The sequence below is a fragment of the Penicillium cinerascens genome (assembly GCF_028974065.1).
Source record: "Penicillium cinerascens strain IBT 15544 chromosome Unknown contig_16_segment0_segment0, whole genome shotgun sequence".
NCBI lineage: Eukaryota > Fungi > Ascomycota > Eurotiomycetes > Eurotiales > Aspergillaceae > Penicillium > Penicillium cinerascens.
Genome location: NW_026695286.1, coordinates 3,516,125 through 3,534,093, shown reverse-complemented (window position 1 = coordinate 3,534,093; position 17,969 = coordinate 3,516,125). Strand labels below are relative to the sequence as shown.

The window sequence follows — 17,969 nt, the reverse complement described above, 5'->3', positions numbered from 1 at the left end:
TGGGAGCGGGTTATCGAGTTGATCCGGCTGCTACGGCTACATCTATTCTCCGAGCTAGGGATGGCCCGTGCCTGTGAATTGACCGTTACTCATCTAGGTCCATGCATTCTACTACAGCTTTGGCTCTAATCTGATATCCGTCTGCACCTCTTCCGTGGTTTACTTCTGGATATCTGGCTGTTTTGATACCTGAGATGACAGCAGCTCTGGTCATGTGACTGGACGGGAGATGCGCTAGTCCACTTTTGTAAAGGCCAATCACCGTCGCGCAAGTCTCTTCACCGCCCGGTATATACTTTTTTTTTTGTCGGTTCCTGGAAGGGTCTTTTCTAAATAGACAAATTTGCAATTTTTGGCTCTTTCTGCCTCGTTGTTCCAGTCCCTGGTCCCTCTTAGCCCTGAGATACTGGAATATTCTCGATTGCAACCATGGCCAAGATCTCAACTGACAAGAAGAAGGCTTCGGTGGAGAAGGTAACTACAGATCCCTCTTTTTGCGCCGCTTGATCAAAGAGAAACGTGATTAACAGGTTCTCTGATTTACAGGGCGATCCCAGTACCCTTTCCCCTCAGTTGCTTGCGGCTGTTTCTTCCTTCCTGTTCGACAATGGCTTCGCCGGTGCCAGCGCCTCCCTTGCAAAGGACTTAAAGAAGGCCGGCCAGGCTCAGACCGAGGTGAAAAATGTCCCGTCTCTCCTGGACATCTTCCAGTCGTGGGAGAAGAAGTCTGCTGCGAAGGATTCCTCCGAATCCTCCAGCTCGGGCAGTGACAGCAGCGATTCCGACAGCGACAGCAGCTCTAGCTCGGACAGCGATGCCAGCGACTCTGACGTCGAGATGGAAGATGCCCCCAAGAAAGACAACAAGGCTGCGCGCGCGTCCTCCCCCTCTTCCTCTTCTTCGTCTAGCTCCAGCTCTGACAGCGACGCCGACGATGAGAGCGAGGAAGAGGCGGCTCCGATTCCCTCCCCCGCTGTGAAGAAGCAGACCGGTGTGAAACGCAAGGCTGAATCCAGCAGCGAGTCATCCTCCGACTCTAGCTCTGACTCTGACTCTTCAGAGGACGAGGCTCCCAAGACCAAGAAAGCCAAGGTCTCCAGCACTAAGTCTGACTCTTCTTCGTCGGACTCCTCGTCTGATTCCGATTCTTCCGATTCTTCCAGCTCTAGCAGCTCTAGCAGCTCCAGCGACTCCTCTGGCTCTGACTCTGGCTCTGACTCTAGCTCTGATTCCGATTCCGATTCCGATTCTTCCGAGTCCGAGAAGGAATCTACCAAGAAGGCCGATTCAAAGGCTCTTAAGGAAGCGAAGAAGACTCCTCTGCCGCCCTCCTCCTCGGCCAGCTCGGACTCTTCGTCTTCTTCTGATAGCTCCGACAGCTCGGATGACGAGAAGACCGGCGGCGTGTCCGTTGCCCGCAACGACTCTGACACCAGTGCTACTCTGTCTGCTTCACCCGTGGCTGTGAACAAGCCCGTGGAGAATGTTCAGACTCCCTCCTCCAGCGCCAGCCCCGTCCCTGGAAACGGCCCGGCCAAGAAGAAGCACGTCGGTGCTCGCCCCACTCCCCTGGCTGCTCTGAGCGCCGAACCCTTCGATGGCCCCCGTAACGACTACATTTCCTATGCCTACGCCGATCGTGCCTTTGCAGACCTCTCGGTCACCCGTGGCAAGGGCTTCACCAAAGAAAAGAACAAGAAGAAGCGCGGCTCCTACCGCGGTGGCCCCATTGATATCTCTGGCGGCAAGTCCTTTAAGTTCGACGACTAAAGGATATCAATCTTCCGATCTCATATGGTGGAACAATATAATTTGCTTCAATTGCTGTTCCTCTCCCGTTCCATATTGTTCAACAATACAAAGGCTACACGGTTCTTTCCCAACATCTCGATCTGGGAATGAGGCTACATTTCGGCGCAATCGAGATTCATTGCCTTGCATTGCTCCTTATTCGGATTGCTCTTTGCAACCAGTCTTTTGCGTCTACCCCCAAGGCTGCTGATCCAACCGTGAACGCTTTACACCCATTTTACTCAGCATGGCGCTTAAGGAGCTCTGGATAAATCTGCTCACTACATGATTTGCTTGTTAATATTTGCTCACCTTCCTAGAATATCACAAAAGTTATGGGGACTCTATTTGCACTTCTGTAAATCTATTTTTCATTTTCACTTCACGCAATTGGTCAGAGTTCTAGCTCTGCCACCTGGGTATATATGCATTGGCGATGCGTAAAGAAGTAGCATACTTAATCACCGAGTACTTGTCCATCTCTCCGTCTCCAAGCACCGGGTTCACTAAGCGGCTGCCATCGCCAATCCCAACCCGTATCATCCATCTTCAGATTGACTTCGGCGTTGAGACTCAACCCCTCACTCTGCGTTCTTAACTTGGATGTAGTAGTCAGATCTTCTGGATCTGGGCGCTCAAACCCGGCTAGCCTGAGCACTCCCCCTGATCGGGCGCTGGGAATACGCTCGTTTCGTTCTGATAGGGAAGATTGAGATCAAGATTTCGATCGTACCACTCCTTTGCTGGCCCCGCTAAGTCGTCCATTGATGCAAAGTCTAGACGCACGACGCCGTCCACGATGCCAGTGTACACTGTTTGCGAAGATACAGACGGTATAGACATGGTGTAAATCGGGCCACGGTATGCGCCTCTTCTGCGATTACGAGAATTCTGTTGTGGGAACAGTGGTGGTGGTGGCGAGGAAAGGAAGATTGAAAAATCTTTGCGAGGGCCACTGGCTCTTTGAGATGATGTGTGCGGAGTTTGAGCGTCGAGATAGTCGTATGTTTTTTCCATGCGAAGGTCAAATATTTTGACTAAAGCATCGCCGCCAGAACCGGCGAGAAACCTGTCATTGGCAAGTGGATGTACACAGTATGTGAGGTTTGGGTCCGTGGTGTCGATGTAGGTTGTTTCATAAGAGTGCGGAGAGCGAACATCGTGAAGTCTGATAGCAAAGGCGGGTTAGAGGATGTGTTGGAAGATGTGTATAACTTGAGCAAACTGCGGACAACTTACCTGACGGTTCGATCGCCCCAAGCTGAGAGGAACACATTGCCTGGGTCACCGGCGAGTCGGTGGGAATTGAGAGGTGCAATGGCAGACACAGTACTATGCGCTGGATGACCAACTTGGTTTTCAATGTCCAGTGAATCCACGCCTATCTGTCGGACGGGGGATATGCCATCTGGAGAGACGGTTGAAATTGACAGGGTGTCCTGCGTTCTCCCCGTGGCCACGGCAATTCGTGATGATGACAGCAGTTTTGAATATCGACTTCGTGACAAAGTAGTTGGTTCAATCCACGCAAACGGCTCAACCTCCTCTCGATCGGTAATTGTATGGTACAATGCGATAGACCCATTATCAAAATGACCTGAGAGAATAGGCTCTGGACCATCACTTAGATCCGTTCGGTCGAGGTTCAGTCCATTTGTCATGAAGTTCTGCTTTTTCTCATAGGACGTGTCACTGGCGGAGAGAGCCAGGCGAATAATATCGCCGCGAATGCGACCAAGAATCAGGTGCTCTATATCGGCGTTTTTGCCACCAGATTCTGGCCCAAGAAGATGCAGGCCGCAGATATCATCATAACTGCTGACATGGTGCTTGTCATTGAAGACAATCCAATTTTCCCGTGGTCTGTTTCCAGACTGCCTGGTGCGCATTAGCAGCCGATGGCCAGCGCCCCAGGCGAGGACTTCTTTCCTTTCCGCCCAGGACTCGCCATTCCAGCTCTCGTAAGAGTCAATGGGAGGTCGGAATCCAAGAGTGGGGTTATCATGTCGCGTTTCTTCATGATAGCCGATCCGGGTCATGTTCTCAGCCGGCAGGACGAATCGGCCAATAATGCCCAGTCTGTCCAGGGCTCGCGAGCGAGATGTGAGAGCACACGCTGCATCTTTCCAGAACGGTGAAGTGTTCGTCGATGGGAACTTTTTCTGCACGAATGCTCGAAAGAAGGCTGCTTCTTCGGCCGAGACAATTTTATATAATCGATGGCAGGATTGTGCCAAATGTGTCAATGAGCTGGCAGTCGGAAGATGTAATGCAATATGGAGAATGATTTCCGAGGGAAGATCAGAGAGCATGATGGAAGCCAGTTGGAGGGGGGTGGGCGAGGATCGTCATAGGAATTTCAATTTCATGGCCACAGATTTACTTCGGCGGCGGTGCGGCACGTCAGAATTCAACCTTAGGAGGCTTTCCGAGACCTCTCACTGATTAATCATGACCATACGGCTGATGGTCATTACAATGACATGGAATAGGATACCATGATACCAACCAATGTGGGGAAGCTAATTGAGAGGCTGTAGATCAAAGTTCTCACAGCGATTGTGGCTTTATCTTGTTTTAGATCCAATGCGTGGTGATGATATAATGACTAAGCACGTCCCAAAAACTTGCAGACCGCATCCCGACGAGTCTCCGCCAACATCCAATCTCAATTATACCCCAGTACCATTGTCGCAGGGGTTACTATTCACAAAATGCCGCCCCGGTTGAACCTTTTCTCAGCAAGCAAGGCTGTTTCGGCCCTCCGCCAGCCCACTATCCCCTCTGTTGCGTCACCCAGTATCCCTCTCCCCCTTCGGTTCCGTGCCAAGCAGTCGATAACTGCCCAAAAAAGATGGAATTCGTCCAAGAAGGAACCCAATCCGGATGAGCAGGTGTTTCCAACACAGGACCAACTGCCTCATGTCAGCGAAGAGGCAGCCGAGATCGACCGAATTATGAACAAGGAGAAGAGCTGTGACGGCCAGCCATCAAGCCCGGAATTGGAACAAGGAACCCCGGTTGAGGAGGTGAGTAGTGCCACGGCATTCCTCGCTGTGATTGTATTGGATGGTCATTAACAAATTGTCCTTGGCGAGCAGATTCTCCAGCGCGATGAGAAGGCGATGAAGCACATGCCCAAGGTCATGCAGGAGCAGTTCAAGAAGTCCGGTGGCTCCCGCTCCTTCTCAACCTCCGCCCGCAGTCGCCAGCCTGACGTGGAGAGTTCTCTTAATCACGATGCGTCTGCTGCGTTTCTTGCCGATATGATCGAGCAGGTGAACTCGCAGGCCATCGAGCGGAACCCAGGCCTGAAGTTTGATGCACCAGAGGTCCCTACCAAGACCATGAACTTCCGGAAGCGCTACGACTCGCTGCAGGAGCAGTTCACCAAGATGTTGATGCAAGACGGAAAGCTGGCCCGGGCACAGAACGTATGGCACCCTCGTCCTACCCCGCAACTTTGTTCTGTCTGAATACCTGGACTAATACACATTTGTTTAGAACATGTCTATCATTCTGGACCACCTTCGCACCTCTTCCGCTCCCAACCCCAACCCCCGCCGCCCTCTTATTGGCGGACCTCCCGCGCCTCAGCTTCCTCTCGATCCTGTCCTCTACCTGACACTGATCGTTGACTCGGTGGCTCCTCTTTTCCGTATTCGTCAGCAGAAGGGTATTGCCGGTGGTGGTACTGCCGTGCAAGTCCCTCACCCGTTGAACCTGCGCCAGCGCCGCCGTGCGGCTATCAAGTGGATCATCGATGCTTCGGAGAAGCGACGAGATGCGCAGCTGGCCCATCGTGTTGCAAATGAGTTGGTTGCGGTTGCGGAGGGCCGAAGTGGTGTGTGGGACCGCCGAGACGGGCAGCACAAGATGGGTATTTCTGGCCGTGCCAACCTGGGTCTTGCGCCTCGTCGCAGATGATCTAATCCCTTTTGGTGTTTCATTATGTTTTTGGGTTGAGGGGTTCGTTCATGGTCTCTAGGCACTCTTTTCAGCATTTGTACATGTAGTATATCAAGGTCATTTACCATTTAAACAATTTTACCATCTCTTAGCATTATCTGTATCATTTCATATTCATAGCTGAGCGACAACCCTGAAACGATGCTAGTAGAATCTAAAGGTTATAGATGTAAACTGTATCGCACGCCCGCTAGGTAAATAAGGCCCTTATACGCTTACCTCAGCGTAACTCAAAATCATTCCAGATCGGGCAATATCGTTTCTCAGGAGCTTGCCATTGCTACCGTATTTGCGCTCACGGCCTACCTGTCTCGGAGAATAAAACGCAGCACCGAACCCAGAATCGAGTAACCGATCATCCGCGCACGATCAGTTCCAGCCTGACCATCAGTGCAACCCACATAATTTGGGCCCAGCCGACCATCGCTTGATCTGCCTGGGTCGCCCCGCACAACCTCCCCATTTTTACAATTGGACCCCTCTCCCCTGTTGGACAGTTGTTCGCCCCGGTCGATCTCCCTCCGGCCCCAGCTCGACGGTGGCTCCTCCACCCAGTCACGAATCCTTCGAGCTCGCCGACTTCCGACCTGCCAGCAACCCGCCCGCCTCAAGCGCGCCCCAATCCGCATCGACTCGCACGCGACGACCAGGAAGCACCGATCGGCCCTTTGCACCTGCTACTAGCTCACAGTCGCTTGCGGGACTTGAATCTGGACAAGAAGCGGAGCAGGAGAAGGCAGCTCCGTCGGACGAACAGCGCCCACGGGCCACCCGCTTCACTCGACTTAGGTTCTGGGCAGAGGCCCTTCGACGCCGGGCTCAAAACGCAAGTCGGCCTCGGGCTGACCGTGACCCCGAGACCGCAGCCAAGATGAAGTTCTCGCACAGCATTCAGTTCAATGCGGTGCCGGATTGGAGTTCTAACTACATTGCGTACAGCAATCTTAAGAAACTGTGAGTTAACCTCTTGCTTCATCTGATGTTTTGATCGGAGTGACCACTTTCCTTTTCTGGGGGTGTACCGTGGTCGTGGTCTCGTGGGCATCTTGACATGCACATTGGCGCGGGTGTCACATTGCACAGGGTTGGGTAGATGCATGAGCTGGGTATGGGACTCGAGTTTCGTTCATTCGGCTAATTCTGTGTTTCGACGGCTAGGATCTACACCCTCGAGAAGCACAACAATCGACCTGAGGGACGAAATGGCGGCGATGTCGAGTCCGCTCCGCTGCTTGGCGCCCATCAAGTCGCCAACCCCGATAGCATCTTCAAGCGTGCCCTTGATGTGGAGCTAGAAAAGATCTGTACCTTCTATCAACAGAAACAGGAGGAAATTTTCCAACTTACAGATGAGTTGGTTCGGGAGGCTTTGGTCTATATCTCCGAAACGGACGGCTTCAACATGGATCCAGTTAGCGAGACGATCGTCAAAGCCAGGACGTTGAGTTCGAATTCCCGCCGCGCAACTACTGGTGGATTTCAAAATTATGGAATCAATCAGCGTCGTCGGTCCAGTGGCGGCAGTGAAGACGATGGGGATAGCGATGAGGAACACCCCCCGAACTGTCCCACGCTCACATGACGACTGATGGAGAGTCTACAGCGGAGGAGGCTCACCCAGATGACATGGTGGACTCGGCTTTCTTTGGCCCGGCTAGTAGCCGAGGGCCCCAGGATACCGACTTGACTGACGAGGATTTCCTTATTCTCTATAATACCGGAGTGTCACTGAAAAAGCGTCTCATTGAGGCTTACGTCTCTCTCTGCGAGCTGAGATCGTTCATCGAACTCAACAAGACCGGCTTTGCAAAGGCATTGAAGAAGTACGACAAGACTCTGTTCCGTAGTCTGCGTCGGGACTACTTGAACTCAGTCGTTCACCCGGCGATGCCTTTTACCGAAAATACCATGGCTGCTGTTGATAGTCACATCAGCGACGTGCAGGGTGTCTATGCCGACATCGTCACTAAGGGCAATCGATCTTTGGCTAGTCGTGAATTGCGCCTCCACCTGCGTGAGCATGTGGTCTGGGAGCGAAACACAGTTTGGCGCGAGATGATTGAGATTGAACGTCGTGCTCAGGCTGCCAATGTCGGTATTCGTCAGACTCTTCTGGGAGGCGACGAAGACCCTGCTACTGCGCGGCGCCAGGGCGACAAGCAAGAAATTCGCACGAGAGAGATCGCTACTCCGCTTGGTCGGATGCACTTCCCGTTGTGGCTTTGTAGTTTGAGCTTTGGCACCTTGATCTTTAGTATTTCTGTGTTCGGTGCTCTTCTCTCACTGCAAATTATGGGAACGCCCGAGCAACAGAACTGTTTGGCAATGCTAGTGCTGGTTAGTATTCTTTGGGCTACCGAGGTAAGTTTTTACGGTCCTTACTTCTAACCAGTTGCTGATATTTTCGCAGGCTATTCCTCTGTTCGTGACTTCACTTTTGATCCCGTTCTTGGTCGTCGTCTTGGGCATTATGCGGTCTGAAGATAAACCGCATAAGCGATTGGGTCCTAAGGAGGCAACGAGCGTGGTATTTGCATCAATGTGGACTCCTGTGATCATGCTTCTCCTCGGTGGTTTCACAATTGCGGCAGCCTTATCGAAGTACGATATTGCCCGTCGGATGGCCATCCTCGTGCTCAGCAAAGCCGGATCAAAGCCCAGTGCCGTGCTGCTGACGAATATGTTCGTGAGCATGTTCTTGAGTATGTGGATCAGCAACGTCGCTTCGCCCGTGCTGTGCTACTCGATCATTCAGCCTCTGCTGCGCAATCTGTCTCCGGATTCCAATTTCGCCAAGGCGCTCGTGCTGGGTATCGCGCTGGCGGCCAATGTTGGTGGTGCAGCGTCCCCGATTGCATCGCCACAAAATATCATTGCGCTGCAGAACATGTACCCGAGCATCAGCTGGGGCACCTGGTTCTTCGTTTCGCTGCCCGTCTGCATTATCTCAATCTTCTTGATCTGGGGACTCCTGCTTGCGACGTTCAAGCCTGGCCGCAATACAACCATCATTCCCATGCGCCCAGTAAAGGATCGCTTCACAGGCATTCAGTACTTTATCAGCGCGGTCACTCTTGTCACCATTGCGCTCTGGTGTGTCAGTCACCAGCTCGAGCATGTATTCGGCGACATGGGCGTCATTGCCATTATCCCTCTCGTGCTGTTCTTCGGCACAGGTATCCTCAACAAGGAAGACTTTAACAACTTTCTCTGGACAATAATCATCCTCGCTGCAGGTGGTCTGTGTCTGGGTAAGGCCGTCACTTCATCCGGCTTGCTGCATACCATCGCCAACGGGATCACGGCCCATGTCGAGGATCTCAGTCTCTACAGTGTGCTTCTCGTCTTCTCGGCTTTGATCCTCGTCATTGCGACCTTCATTTCTCATACCGTTGCGGCTCTGATCATGTTGCCTCTGGTTCGCCAAATCGGCGTGAACATGGAGAACCCCCATCCGAATCTATTGGTCATGGCAAGTGCACTGATGTGCTCGGTTGCGATGGCGCTGCCCACGAGTGGCTTCCCCAACATGAGTCAGTTACTCCAATTCGCAATCAGTATCGAGGTCTTTATACTAACTCTTACAAATTAGCCGCCATCATGACTGAAGTGCCAACAACTGGCCAGCGGTACCTCCAGGTCCGCCACTTCCTAACCCGTGGTATTCCATCAAGTCTCATGGCCTTTGTGGTGATTGTCACCCTCGGATATGGGCTGATGTACATCGCGGGGCTGTAATTTATTCTGCTTGCATCAATAAAGGAGCTGGTTGGGAGAGCTCGAATTCACTTCCGAGAATAGTAGAAAAGAAAAGATGGCATATACGCCACTTAATCGTCCTCCGATTTGGCTCGGTTCTTCACCGGTTGGTTTGATTTATCTAGTGAGCCTACTGCTTCACGTGGACGTTTTGGTTGCACGAGTAGACTGGCGGATAGGGCAGTCCGTCACACTGCATTATACCTAGGTAGACCTATCTCGGTTACCGAAAGTAATGGATACATTGGTCATTTTCTTTCTGGATGCAGACGTTTCTACTTGATATGGAGTTCTCGGAGCCCGGGCTATAGATAGTGTCACACGTGTCACTTCACGCAGTGTGCCCGATCTTACTCTTTCTCACCGGCCCAAGTAAAACCAAACAAACCAGCAGATAAATTGCTAATCCAATCACAAGTCGAAAAGTAGAGCACGTCAAGTCTTCATTATGTCGTTCACCAATCCCAGCTGCTATACGCAGAAAGACTAAAGTACTGTACATTTCAAATGGTCATTAGGACACACAGACCAGACACCAGAGCAGCCGAAGCAGGTCTAGGGAAATGAACAGCCTAGACAACACAGAAATAACCGAAACTAAACTAAGCCATGCTCCTGCATCTTGCATCTTGCATCACCGTGACCGTAACCGTAAGTTCGGAAATACGAACGAATAACCAGCGCGTAGCTAATAGGACAGAGCATTGCGGACATCATAAAAATAGGCAGAAGAACTCTTTCTAGCCACTGTAGGCCAGACAAATCAATTACTAAAAGGTCAGTCAGCGGAACTGCACATTAGAGAAAAAAATAAAGGTCTTGAAAAAGAATCGGAAGGGGGAAGATGACGAATTCAAGAAAGGGTAATACTGACAGCAAACCAAGTGTCAAGTCACCGTGAATCTTAGCCTTGAGCTGGATCTCAATGTCCAGATTCAGATCCAGTCGCAGCCGCAGCTGCTCATCGCGGCCGCCATCATCCTTCTCTTCTTTGTCGCCTCCGCCCAGAACTCCGCCGACGGCCTTGCCTGCAGACCCGGTCACTCCGTTCAGGGCATTGCCGGCTGTGTTCTGCACGAGCTGGCCGGCTTGATCTACACCGCCGAGACCGCCGAGAGGGCCTCCGTCACTGCCCTGCTCTTGTTGCTGTTGTTGTTGGGGCCGGCGCGTGCGACGGGTGCGCTGACGTTGCTGTGGTTCACCGTCCATGCTGCGGGAGATAGACTCGGCGTCTGATTCTGGTTGACGACGAGGGCGTCTGCGACGACGTTCCGGCTGAGGTTGGGGCTCAGGTTCGGGTTCAGGTTCGTCGTTCTGTTCAGGCTCTTGCTCGTTCTCGGAGTCGGGCTCTTGCTTATGAGTCTCCGGCTCTTCTGGTTGGTCCTCTTGGTCTTGGTCTTGGTCTTGGTCTTTCTTCTCAGCACCTTTTTCGGGTTGCTGGTTCTCTTCCGAGCTTTGTTCCTGACCTTGGTCTGAAGGCGGCGGGGTCTGTTCTTGCTGCTTGGCAGGAGACTTCTTGCCTAGCTTGGGAGGGGCACGTTTAGGCTTGTTGGGGGTAGAGGTAGTTGACTCCGGTTTGGGGGTAGAGGGTTCCTGATCGGCCATGGTGAAAGGAAAAGAAGAAATCGAGAGAGGGGACGAGGGGCAATATGAAGTGATCAGATGGTGATGGACAAAGCGTTACTGGTGCGAAGGGAGGGGGGGGGGGTTATGAAGAAGGTATGTAATTGCACCGTATGGTATATGATGTATGCAGGACAACGACACGTCTACGCCCGTGCCGTTTATATCATGGAACCATCGGATCAACTCAAAAAACCTGCACTGACGGGCTCGTGGAGGACCGCCTCAGACGTCAGACGGGTATTTGTGTCTGACCGGCTGTTCAGGGCAGGTACAAAATTGCCCAGAATAATTACAACGGTACACCCAGAGAAGAGCGTCTGGTCACAGAGTCCAATGGCAAGGGTGGAGGAAGATGCTCTTGTGGAGTGATATGACGTTGGTCGATGACAAGGATCAAGACCTGGAAGGGCTCCGTAAGGCGCAGCGCACAGGCCGAAAGAATAACGGGCGTGTCCGATCGGCACACTAAATACGGGTGCAATCTGGACAAGGCACGTCGGTCGGACCCTTGGCAACGGTGAGTGGTCGAGAAAGGAAAACTCCAATACAACGGGGTTGCACGAAGCCAATCAGCGCCACGCGGAGGATTTTGACAAGATGGCATGTGTCCAACCGGTCTTCTCCAGATCCACTTTTTATATTAATTAGACGTAAGCCGTCTTTCCACGGCACGAAGCGATGCTTATGACGACACGGAGCAGTCCTTTTGCCAGGGATCCTTGAATTACTGAAGTCCAGATACATGGATCAGCCACAGTTGCCACAACGGCGCCATATGTTGCCTGGTTCGGGCCACGAGGCACGCGCTTTTCCACGGTCCAGCCAGGATTTCAGCCGAACTGACGCGTTACGGATCCTTGACCCAGCCCGTTACTGAGAATAGAAATCTGCGTGGCTCCACGGGTAAGTTAGGTATCGTAGGGTCGGGTATGACAACGGTATCGCATGACGCCGGTGGTGGTCCCCCAAGTTCAATGTGACGAAGCAAACTGGGTGGAGATGCGACACAACCGCCCCCAACGTCATTATAGTCCTGGTCTATCATCTTGCCGGCCATAGGAACTGCGTAGTTTCTCCTGACCTCAAGTCGGATCGAATCATATCATATCATATCACCGCTTTCCATCTTTTCTTCCTCCATTTTTTGATCCCTCGGTCCCTGGACGTATACATCCTCGCCCTATCTTTATAATACTGGTTCTAGGGTCCTCACATTCACATTCACATTCACATTCACATTCACATTCACGTTCATCATGGCGACCGCCGAAAAGACCCAGGAAAAGCAGAAGCAGTTCCAGGTGCCGGACTACTCCGACGACGACTACGACAGCGCCGATGACTACACCGACGAGGAAGAGGACCAGCCCGTCCCGACCAAAAACAAGAACAAGAACCAGCAGCTCCAGCGCCGGCGACAACAGCCCCAGAAACAAGACGAACTCGAGGAATACTCCAACGATGATGACTACTACTCCGACGAATACGACGACGAATATTCCGACGATGACATGATCCAGGGCAAATCCATGCAGCCCTACAGCGGGCAGCGTTCCAAAGACTCGGATCCGTCGGGCGGCATGAACGTGATCGACGAGAAAAAGAAAAGCCTCCTCGATGAGGAGGGCATGAAGCTGAAGCTGGAGTTGAATCTGGAAATTGAGATTGAGCTGAAGGCACATATCCACGGTGATCTGACCATTGCTCTCATGTAAGTTGCACCCTCTCTCCTTGTCTTGCACATCCACTTATGTCGGAATTAGGAGTTGATCTCGGCTGCAGTGCATGATCCCCGGTGCCTCCTTTTCCTTTGAATCAACCAGTCCTTTCGCCTTGTTTCCAATCTTCGCAGTATCTCATCCCTCGAACGGCTACGATGATCACGATCGATTCCTTTCCGTTTCCCCCCCCCAATTGCCTCATCGTTCCGCTTGTTCCGCTCAGCGTCCGTTTTATAGAGCGCTTCTCTTGGTCGTTTAATAACTTTGTTGTTTTTCTTCTGGATATCTCGGAGCCTTGGCGTGGTATGGTCGTTGTCGTGATCGTGATCGGGCAAGAATCGATTCACCGGTGTACTACTAAATGTATATATCCCCGTCCCCGAGCAATCAAGTGATCCATGAATGTCAACGAACAGTCCGCAAGATCCAATCACGTAGATTCCCAATACATTTCAATCCAGACCGAGTGCAGCCCCGATCACCGTGATCGTGCACATGTGTACGTTTAGGGGAACCGTGAATCGAGGGCCGAGGTCCGGGGCTTGGCGCCGATCCATGAATCTACTTTCTACTCCCTCCAGATCACACCCCTCAATCTTGAAATTGAATTTCAACTCGAGCAACTACACCACTATCCCTTCTGTCTCTCTTCTCCGCAACCGCAATCGCAATCGCAACAATGTCTGGCAAGGACTTCGTCATCAAACACATGAACGCCGATCACGGCGACTCGCTCCAGTTGTACCTGCAAGCTTTCTGCGACATCACCGCCCGTGAAGCCAATGGTGCCACACTCGAGGATCTCAGTCTCGATAGCCTGATCCTGCGTGCCCAGGGCACACGCTACGTGGTCCCCGTGGTCCCGCCGATGAAGGACTTCTCCGAGGCTCGCGGCCGCCTGGTCGCTTTGCACAACGACAGTCTGAAGCGACTGGGTCGCTCCGACGTCACACTCGCCGAGTACCGTGCACCCCGAGGTGTACAGACCGTCATCTTTGGCCTGTGTCTGTTCACCTATGTCAGCTGCTTCCGTCGCAGCAACCTCCTGCCGGGCTCGTTTGTTTACGAGAACCTGGGATACAAGTATGTTCCCGACTTTGCACACTTTGTCTACAATATCCAGCCGCTCCTTTTCCCGGCCGTCTTGGGTATTCACATTTTCGAGTCGGCCCTGCTGGCTATCCTCCGACTGAAGCCGCTCGGTGTGCCCTTCATGTCGGGACTGTGGTGCACTTGGATGGGTTCGTGCTTCATCGAGGGATTCGGAACATTCCAGCGGATCGCGCAGATCGTCAAGGAGGAGAGGGCGAAGAAGGGCGGAAAGAACCTGTAGAAGCAGAACTTTCAAGATAGATGAAATGTCGGAAAGTGTGCGCACATAGAAATCTACCTCATGTACATACGGTACTTCCAAGAGCAACTAGCACCGGTGGGTGCCTTCCCGAAGTGGCGAAAATAAGATGAGTCAGCAGCGTAGTCATGTGATCCGACTGTTACCCACCAAACCACGTTGGGACTAGTGCAAGTTAGGGCAACCGCACAAGCGAGCGACACAGTGCGCCCTGCGAAATTCAACGGACTCCACGACCGCAACTTCCAACGACACCCATCGACAACCGTTCTGCTTTTGGTGAAGGGCTGCACGGCTAGAGGTGAGTTCCCCTCGCATACCTCCCTGTTTCCTGCATCCTTCCTTTCTGCTTCGTTTGAGTCGACAATCGAGGCCGTTCGTGCGAAAAAATTACTTTGGGGGAATATTCAATTCAATATTGCTTCACTCGTCTTCGACCCTCTCCCACACATCGTCAACATCGTCAACAACCGAATCACGCCTCGCATTCTCGCTCGAACGATTCAGAAGTGTTTAGAATCTGCAGGAGCATCACACCGACCGATCAAGTTCTAATTTTTCTGTGCCTATACCAGACCCCTCCATCAACCGCAAATATGGGTATCTCTCGTGATTCGCGCCACAAGCGCAGCGCCACTGGTGCCAAGCGTGCTTTCTACCGCAAGAAGAGGTACGGAATTCCCGTCAATTGAGTCCTGAAGTTATTTTTTTTCCCCCGAAGGGAGACGATTGTGTGCTATTGGGATGGAAAATAAACTCGTTACCTTGGCGAACATGTTCTGACCGGTGATTCCTTTCCAACAGAGCCTTCGAGAAGGGTCGCCAGCCCTCCAACACCCGTATCGGCACCAAGCGCATCCACTTGGTCCGCACCCGTGGTGGCAACCAGAAGTTCCGTGCTCTCCGTCTCGAGTCCGGTAACTTCTCCTGGGGCTCCGAGGGTATCTCCCGCAAGACCCGTGTCATCGGTGTCTCCTTCCACCCCTCCAACAACGAGCTGGTCCGCACAAACACCCTGACCAAGTCCGCCGTCGTCCAGATTGACGCCGCTCCTTTCCGTCAATGGTACGAGGCCCACTACGGCCAGCCCGTCGGCCGCAGACGCCAGGGTGGCAAGTCCGAGGTCGCTGAGGAGAAGAAGAGCAAGTCCGTTGTTAAGAAGCAGGCTGCCCGCTTCGCCGACCAGGGCAAGGTTGAGGGTGCCATCGAGCGCCAGTTCGAGTCCGGCCGTCTGTTCGCCGTTGTGGCTTCCCGCCCCGGCCAGTCCGGCCGTGTCGACGGCTACATCCTTGAGGGTGATGAGCTCGCTTTCTACCAGAAGGCGATCCGCAAGTAAACGAAAAACAAAAATGGAAACCCATTCGGTATGGAGGCCGCGTGGATTGTCGTTGCACGGGTGATTATCGGAGTTTCAGCTATGTTTACCAGAAAACTTTCATGATCTGGGCATCCACGGATGCGAATGTCTGTAGAGCTCTGAGCCGTCAATTCCAAGGAAATGATTCCTGTTTATGTTACTTGTCTCATGTGTCTCGTGTAGTCTTTTCTGTTGCGGGGTTGACTCTTCTCCCCGCCGTAGGCCGCTTCCAACTTGCCAACTTCCAACTTCCTCAACACTCCCTCTACCCTCGGTCTAGGTTTAACTCATCATATACATCCCCCATCGCCGATGCTCAAGTACTTTCTCAATTACCTACCCATTCATAACGTACCCTCAACATGTCTCCGCCGGCGGGGATTAAAACTCGCATCTGTATGATCTCCGACACCCACACCTTCTCTCCGAACCCTCCGCAACAAACCAATAACCCATACCGCTACCCTCTCCCCAAAGCCGATGTCCTCCTCCATGCGGGCGACCTCACAAAGGTCGGCTACCACATCGAGCACAAGGAGACGGTGGAGATGCTCAAAGCCGCCGACGCAGAGCTCAAACTAGTCATCGCCGGAAACCACGACCTGACACTAGACGAAGACCACTTCACAAGCTTTGGCTACTTCCGACACCGCCGACCCGAACGGCTAGGTGGCCAAGACACATATCTGGAGGATGACGAAAAGCCCCTCATGCAGAGCATCCGCTCAAGCAACACTCCTCCACTCGAAGACATGAAAGCCTATTGCCAGCTCGCAAAAGACCTCTACACAAACGAATCTGCCGTGGCAGCGGGGATAAGATACCTGGAAGAAGGCACCCACACATTCACATTATCCAGCGGTGCCAAATTGACCGTCTATGCCTCGCCTTACCAACCCGAATTCTGCAACTGGGCCTTCGGCTACAAACGCTCCACAGATCGATTCAACCCTGCGTTACCGGGAAGCAATAAGCCTTCTCCGCAAAACCCTGTCCCGGACTTCCCGGCCGTCGATATCATGCTAACACATGGCCCACCTGCACACGTCCTCGATTTTGTCCCGCCAGAAACTCATGTCGGATGTAAGCACCTCCTTCGTGCAGCTGAACGCGCCCGGCCACGGGTATATTTATTTGGGCATATCCACGAAGGATGGGGCGCTATCCGCGGCGAGTGGAATGCGTTTGCGTCTAATGGGATCAAGCAAGAGCCCGTTCAGAGTGATATGGAAGATATGCTTGAGAAACGGGGTGCATATTATGATGTTAGTACGGAGAGTCAGCGGCCGTTACGGGTTGGGGAGGAGACGCTTTTTGTTAACGCGAGTATTTGTACTATTGGCTATGAGCCGAGGAATGCGCCTTGGGTGGTGGATTTGGATCTTCCTCTTGCTGGGGAGTAGTGAATTAGCTGAATGTGGTTATGACTTGATGTATTTTCTGTACACTAAGTACCTCCCGTTACCTATTGAGCATGGTACAAGAACAAGAGACGAATAAAGCCAATATTGAATTTGAAGGGCAATGAAAATAAAAATCGGATTTCTGGGAAGCCCGAGTCAGTTCGCAGTGTATCACTCCCGTGGCTAAGTTTTGCTCAGGTGGGATAGCCACTATATATACAGCGGCTATCATAAACCACAAACCGGGCAATCTGGAACACCAACAAAATATATCTCGCATTTTCCAAAATTATTAAAATAGGGCTTAGCATCGTATCGCTACTACACATCGCTATTACACTGGGGATAGCTACTTTCACCAGAATTCGAAGCAATGGGTTGGAAAGACCTCTGTGGACGAGGGTGCACCGCAAGCCATTTTACCAGCGTCGATATTTCCGCATTGTACTACATAGGTGAGTACTAATAAATGCCGAGCCCGGGACTGCAACACCGACTTTGAAGTTATCTGCATTATCAGTATAGTCTACTTTTCCCTCGAATATTTTCTCGTGTCGATGTCGTCATCAGGGCACGCGTAGCAAGATAGATCGCGTACGTCCATTCCCATAGAACTAATTGTACATGGACGCCATCCACGTTTCTCCCAGCCACTGCTCGCATGGCCGCGGATGTCGTCACCTGTACCGTGTCTGATGACGGCGAGACGTAGGGCAACGAGGCCAGCCTCAACCGAGCACTGGAATGTGACCGTTTGAGAGGCCTAGATGCGCGTGCTGGGTGAACCAGCCCGCTGATTAGGACATGTTTCGCCGAATCCATGGGATTGCTGATGATGTCGACTTTTTCGATTCATTGTGAACTCTACCTTGGGCCCTGGAGAGTATTGAAAACTTACCGCTGTTGACGTGGAGCTCCACACCCTTGGCGCCCGCAACACAGTTGCCTGCAATTGAACCAACTGCATCAACTACATCGACGGCCCTATATTT

At 52.3% G+C, this 17,969-nt stretch overlaps 8 protein-coding genes across 8 annotated transcripts; 6 read left to right on the top strand and 2 right to left on the bottom strand.

Moving 5' to 3' along the window:
* Window positions 1-429: 429 nt before the first annotated feature.
* Window positions 430-1,770, top strand: N7498_001332 (nucleolar and coiled-body phosphoprotein 1 family protein; the record flags this gene model as incomplete). Its single annotated transcript, XM_058448395.1, has 2 exons — window positions 430-474; window positions 547-1,770. The coding sequence occupies 2 exons, from the start codon at window positions 430-432 to the stop codon at window positions 1,768-1,770; spliced, it is 1,269 nt and encodes a 422-aa protein (XP_058313806.1).
* Window positions 1,771-2,248: 478 nt separating this feature from the next.
* On the bottom strand, window positions 2,249-4,103 carry N7498_001331 (F-box protein; the record flags this gene model as incomplete). Its single annotated transcript, XM_058448394.1, has 3 exons — window positions 2,249-2,465; window positions 2,525-2,959; window positions 3,031-4,103. 3 exons carry the CDS (start codon window positions 4,101-4,103, stop codon window positions 2,249-2,251), a joined length of 1,725 nt encoding a protein of 574 aa, XP_058313805.1.
* A 402-nt stretch (window positions 4,104-4,505) lies between these two features.
* On the top strand, window positions 4,506-9,498 carry N7498_001330 (putative plasma membrane phosphate transporter Pho87; the record flags this gene model as incomplete). Its single annotated transcript, XM_058448393.1, has 8 exons — window positions 4,506-4,820; window positions 4,893-5,225; window positions 5,296-5,671; window positions 6,258-6,714; window positions 6,919-7,325; window positions 7,364-8,121; window positions 8,171-9,293; window positions 9,353-9,498. 8 exons carry the CDS (start codon window positions 4,506-4,508, stop codon window positions 9,496-9,498), a joined length of 3,915 nt encoding a protein of 1,304 aa, XP_058313804.1.
* Window positions 9,499-10,282: 784 nt separating this feature from the next.
* Window positions 10,283-11,124, bottom strand: N7498_001329 (uncharacterized protein; the record flags this gene model as incomplete). The annotated part of the gene is made up of 2 exons (XM_058448392.1): window positions 10,283-10,289; window positions 10,394-11,124. The coding sequence occupies 2 exons, from the start codon at window positions 11,122-11,124 to the stop codon at window positions 10,283-10,285; spliced, it is 738 nt and encodes a 245-aa protein (XP_058313803.1).
* Window positions 11,125-12,401: 1,277 nt separating this feature from the next.
* N7498_001328 (uncharacterized protein) lies at window positions 12,402-12,860 on the top strand (the record flags this gene model as incomplete). Its single annotated transcript, XM_058448391.1, has 1 exon — window positions 12,402-12,860. One exon carries the CDS (start codon window positions 12,402-12,404, stop codon window positions 12,858-12,860), a length of 459 nt encoding a protein of 152 aa, XP_058313802.1.
* A 685-nt stretch (window positions 12,861-13,545) lies between these two features.
* Window positions 13,546-14,199, top strand: N7498_001327 (DUF2470 domain-containing protein; the record flags this gene model as incomplete). The annotated part of the gene is made up of 1 exon (XM_058448390.1): window positions 13,546-14,199. The coding sequence occupies one exon, from the start codon at window positions 13,546-13,548 to the stop codon at window positions 14,197-14,199; it is 654 nt and encodes a 217-aa protein (XP_058313801.1).
* A 614-nt stretch (window positions 14,200-14,813) lies between these two features.
* On the top strand, window positions 14,814-15,553 carry N7498_001326 (40S ribosomal protein eS8; the record flags this gene model as incomplete). Its single annotated transcript, XM_058448389.1, has 2 exons — window positions 14,814-14,887; window positions 15,022-15,553. 2 exons carry the CDS (start codon window positions 14,814-14,816, stop codon window positions 15,551-15,553), a joined length of 606 nt encoding a protein of 201 aa, XP_058313800.1.
* Window positions 15,554-15,936: 383 nt separating this feature from the next.
* N7498_001325 (uncharacterized protein) lies at window positions 15,937-16,977 on the top strand (the record flags this gene model as incomplete). Its single annotated transcript, XM_058448388.1, has 1 exon — window positions 15,937-16,977. The coding sequence occupies one exon, from the start codon at window positions 15,937-15,939 to the stop codon at window positions 16,975-16,977; it is 1,041 nt and encodes a 346-aa protein (XP_058313799.1).
* Between the last annotated feature and the right edge of the window lie 992 nt (window positions 16,978-17,969).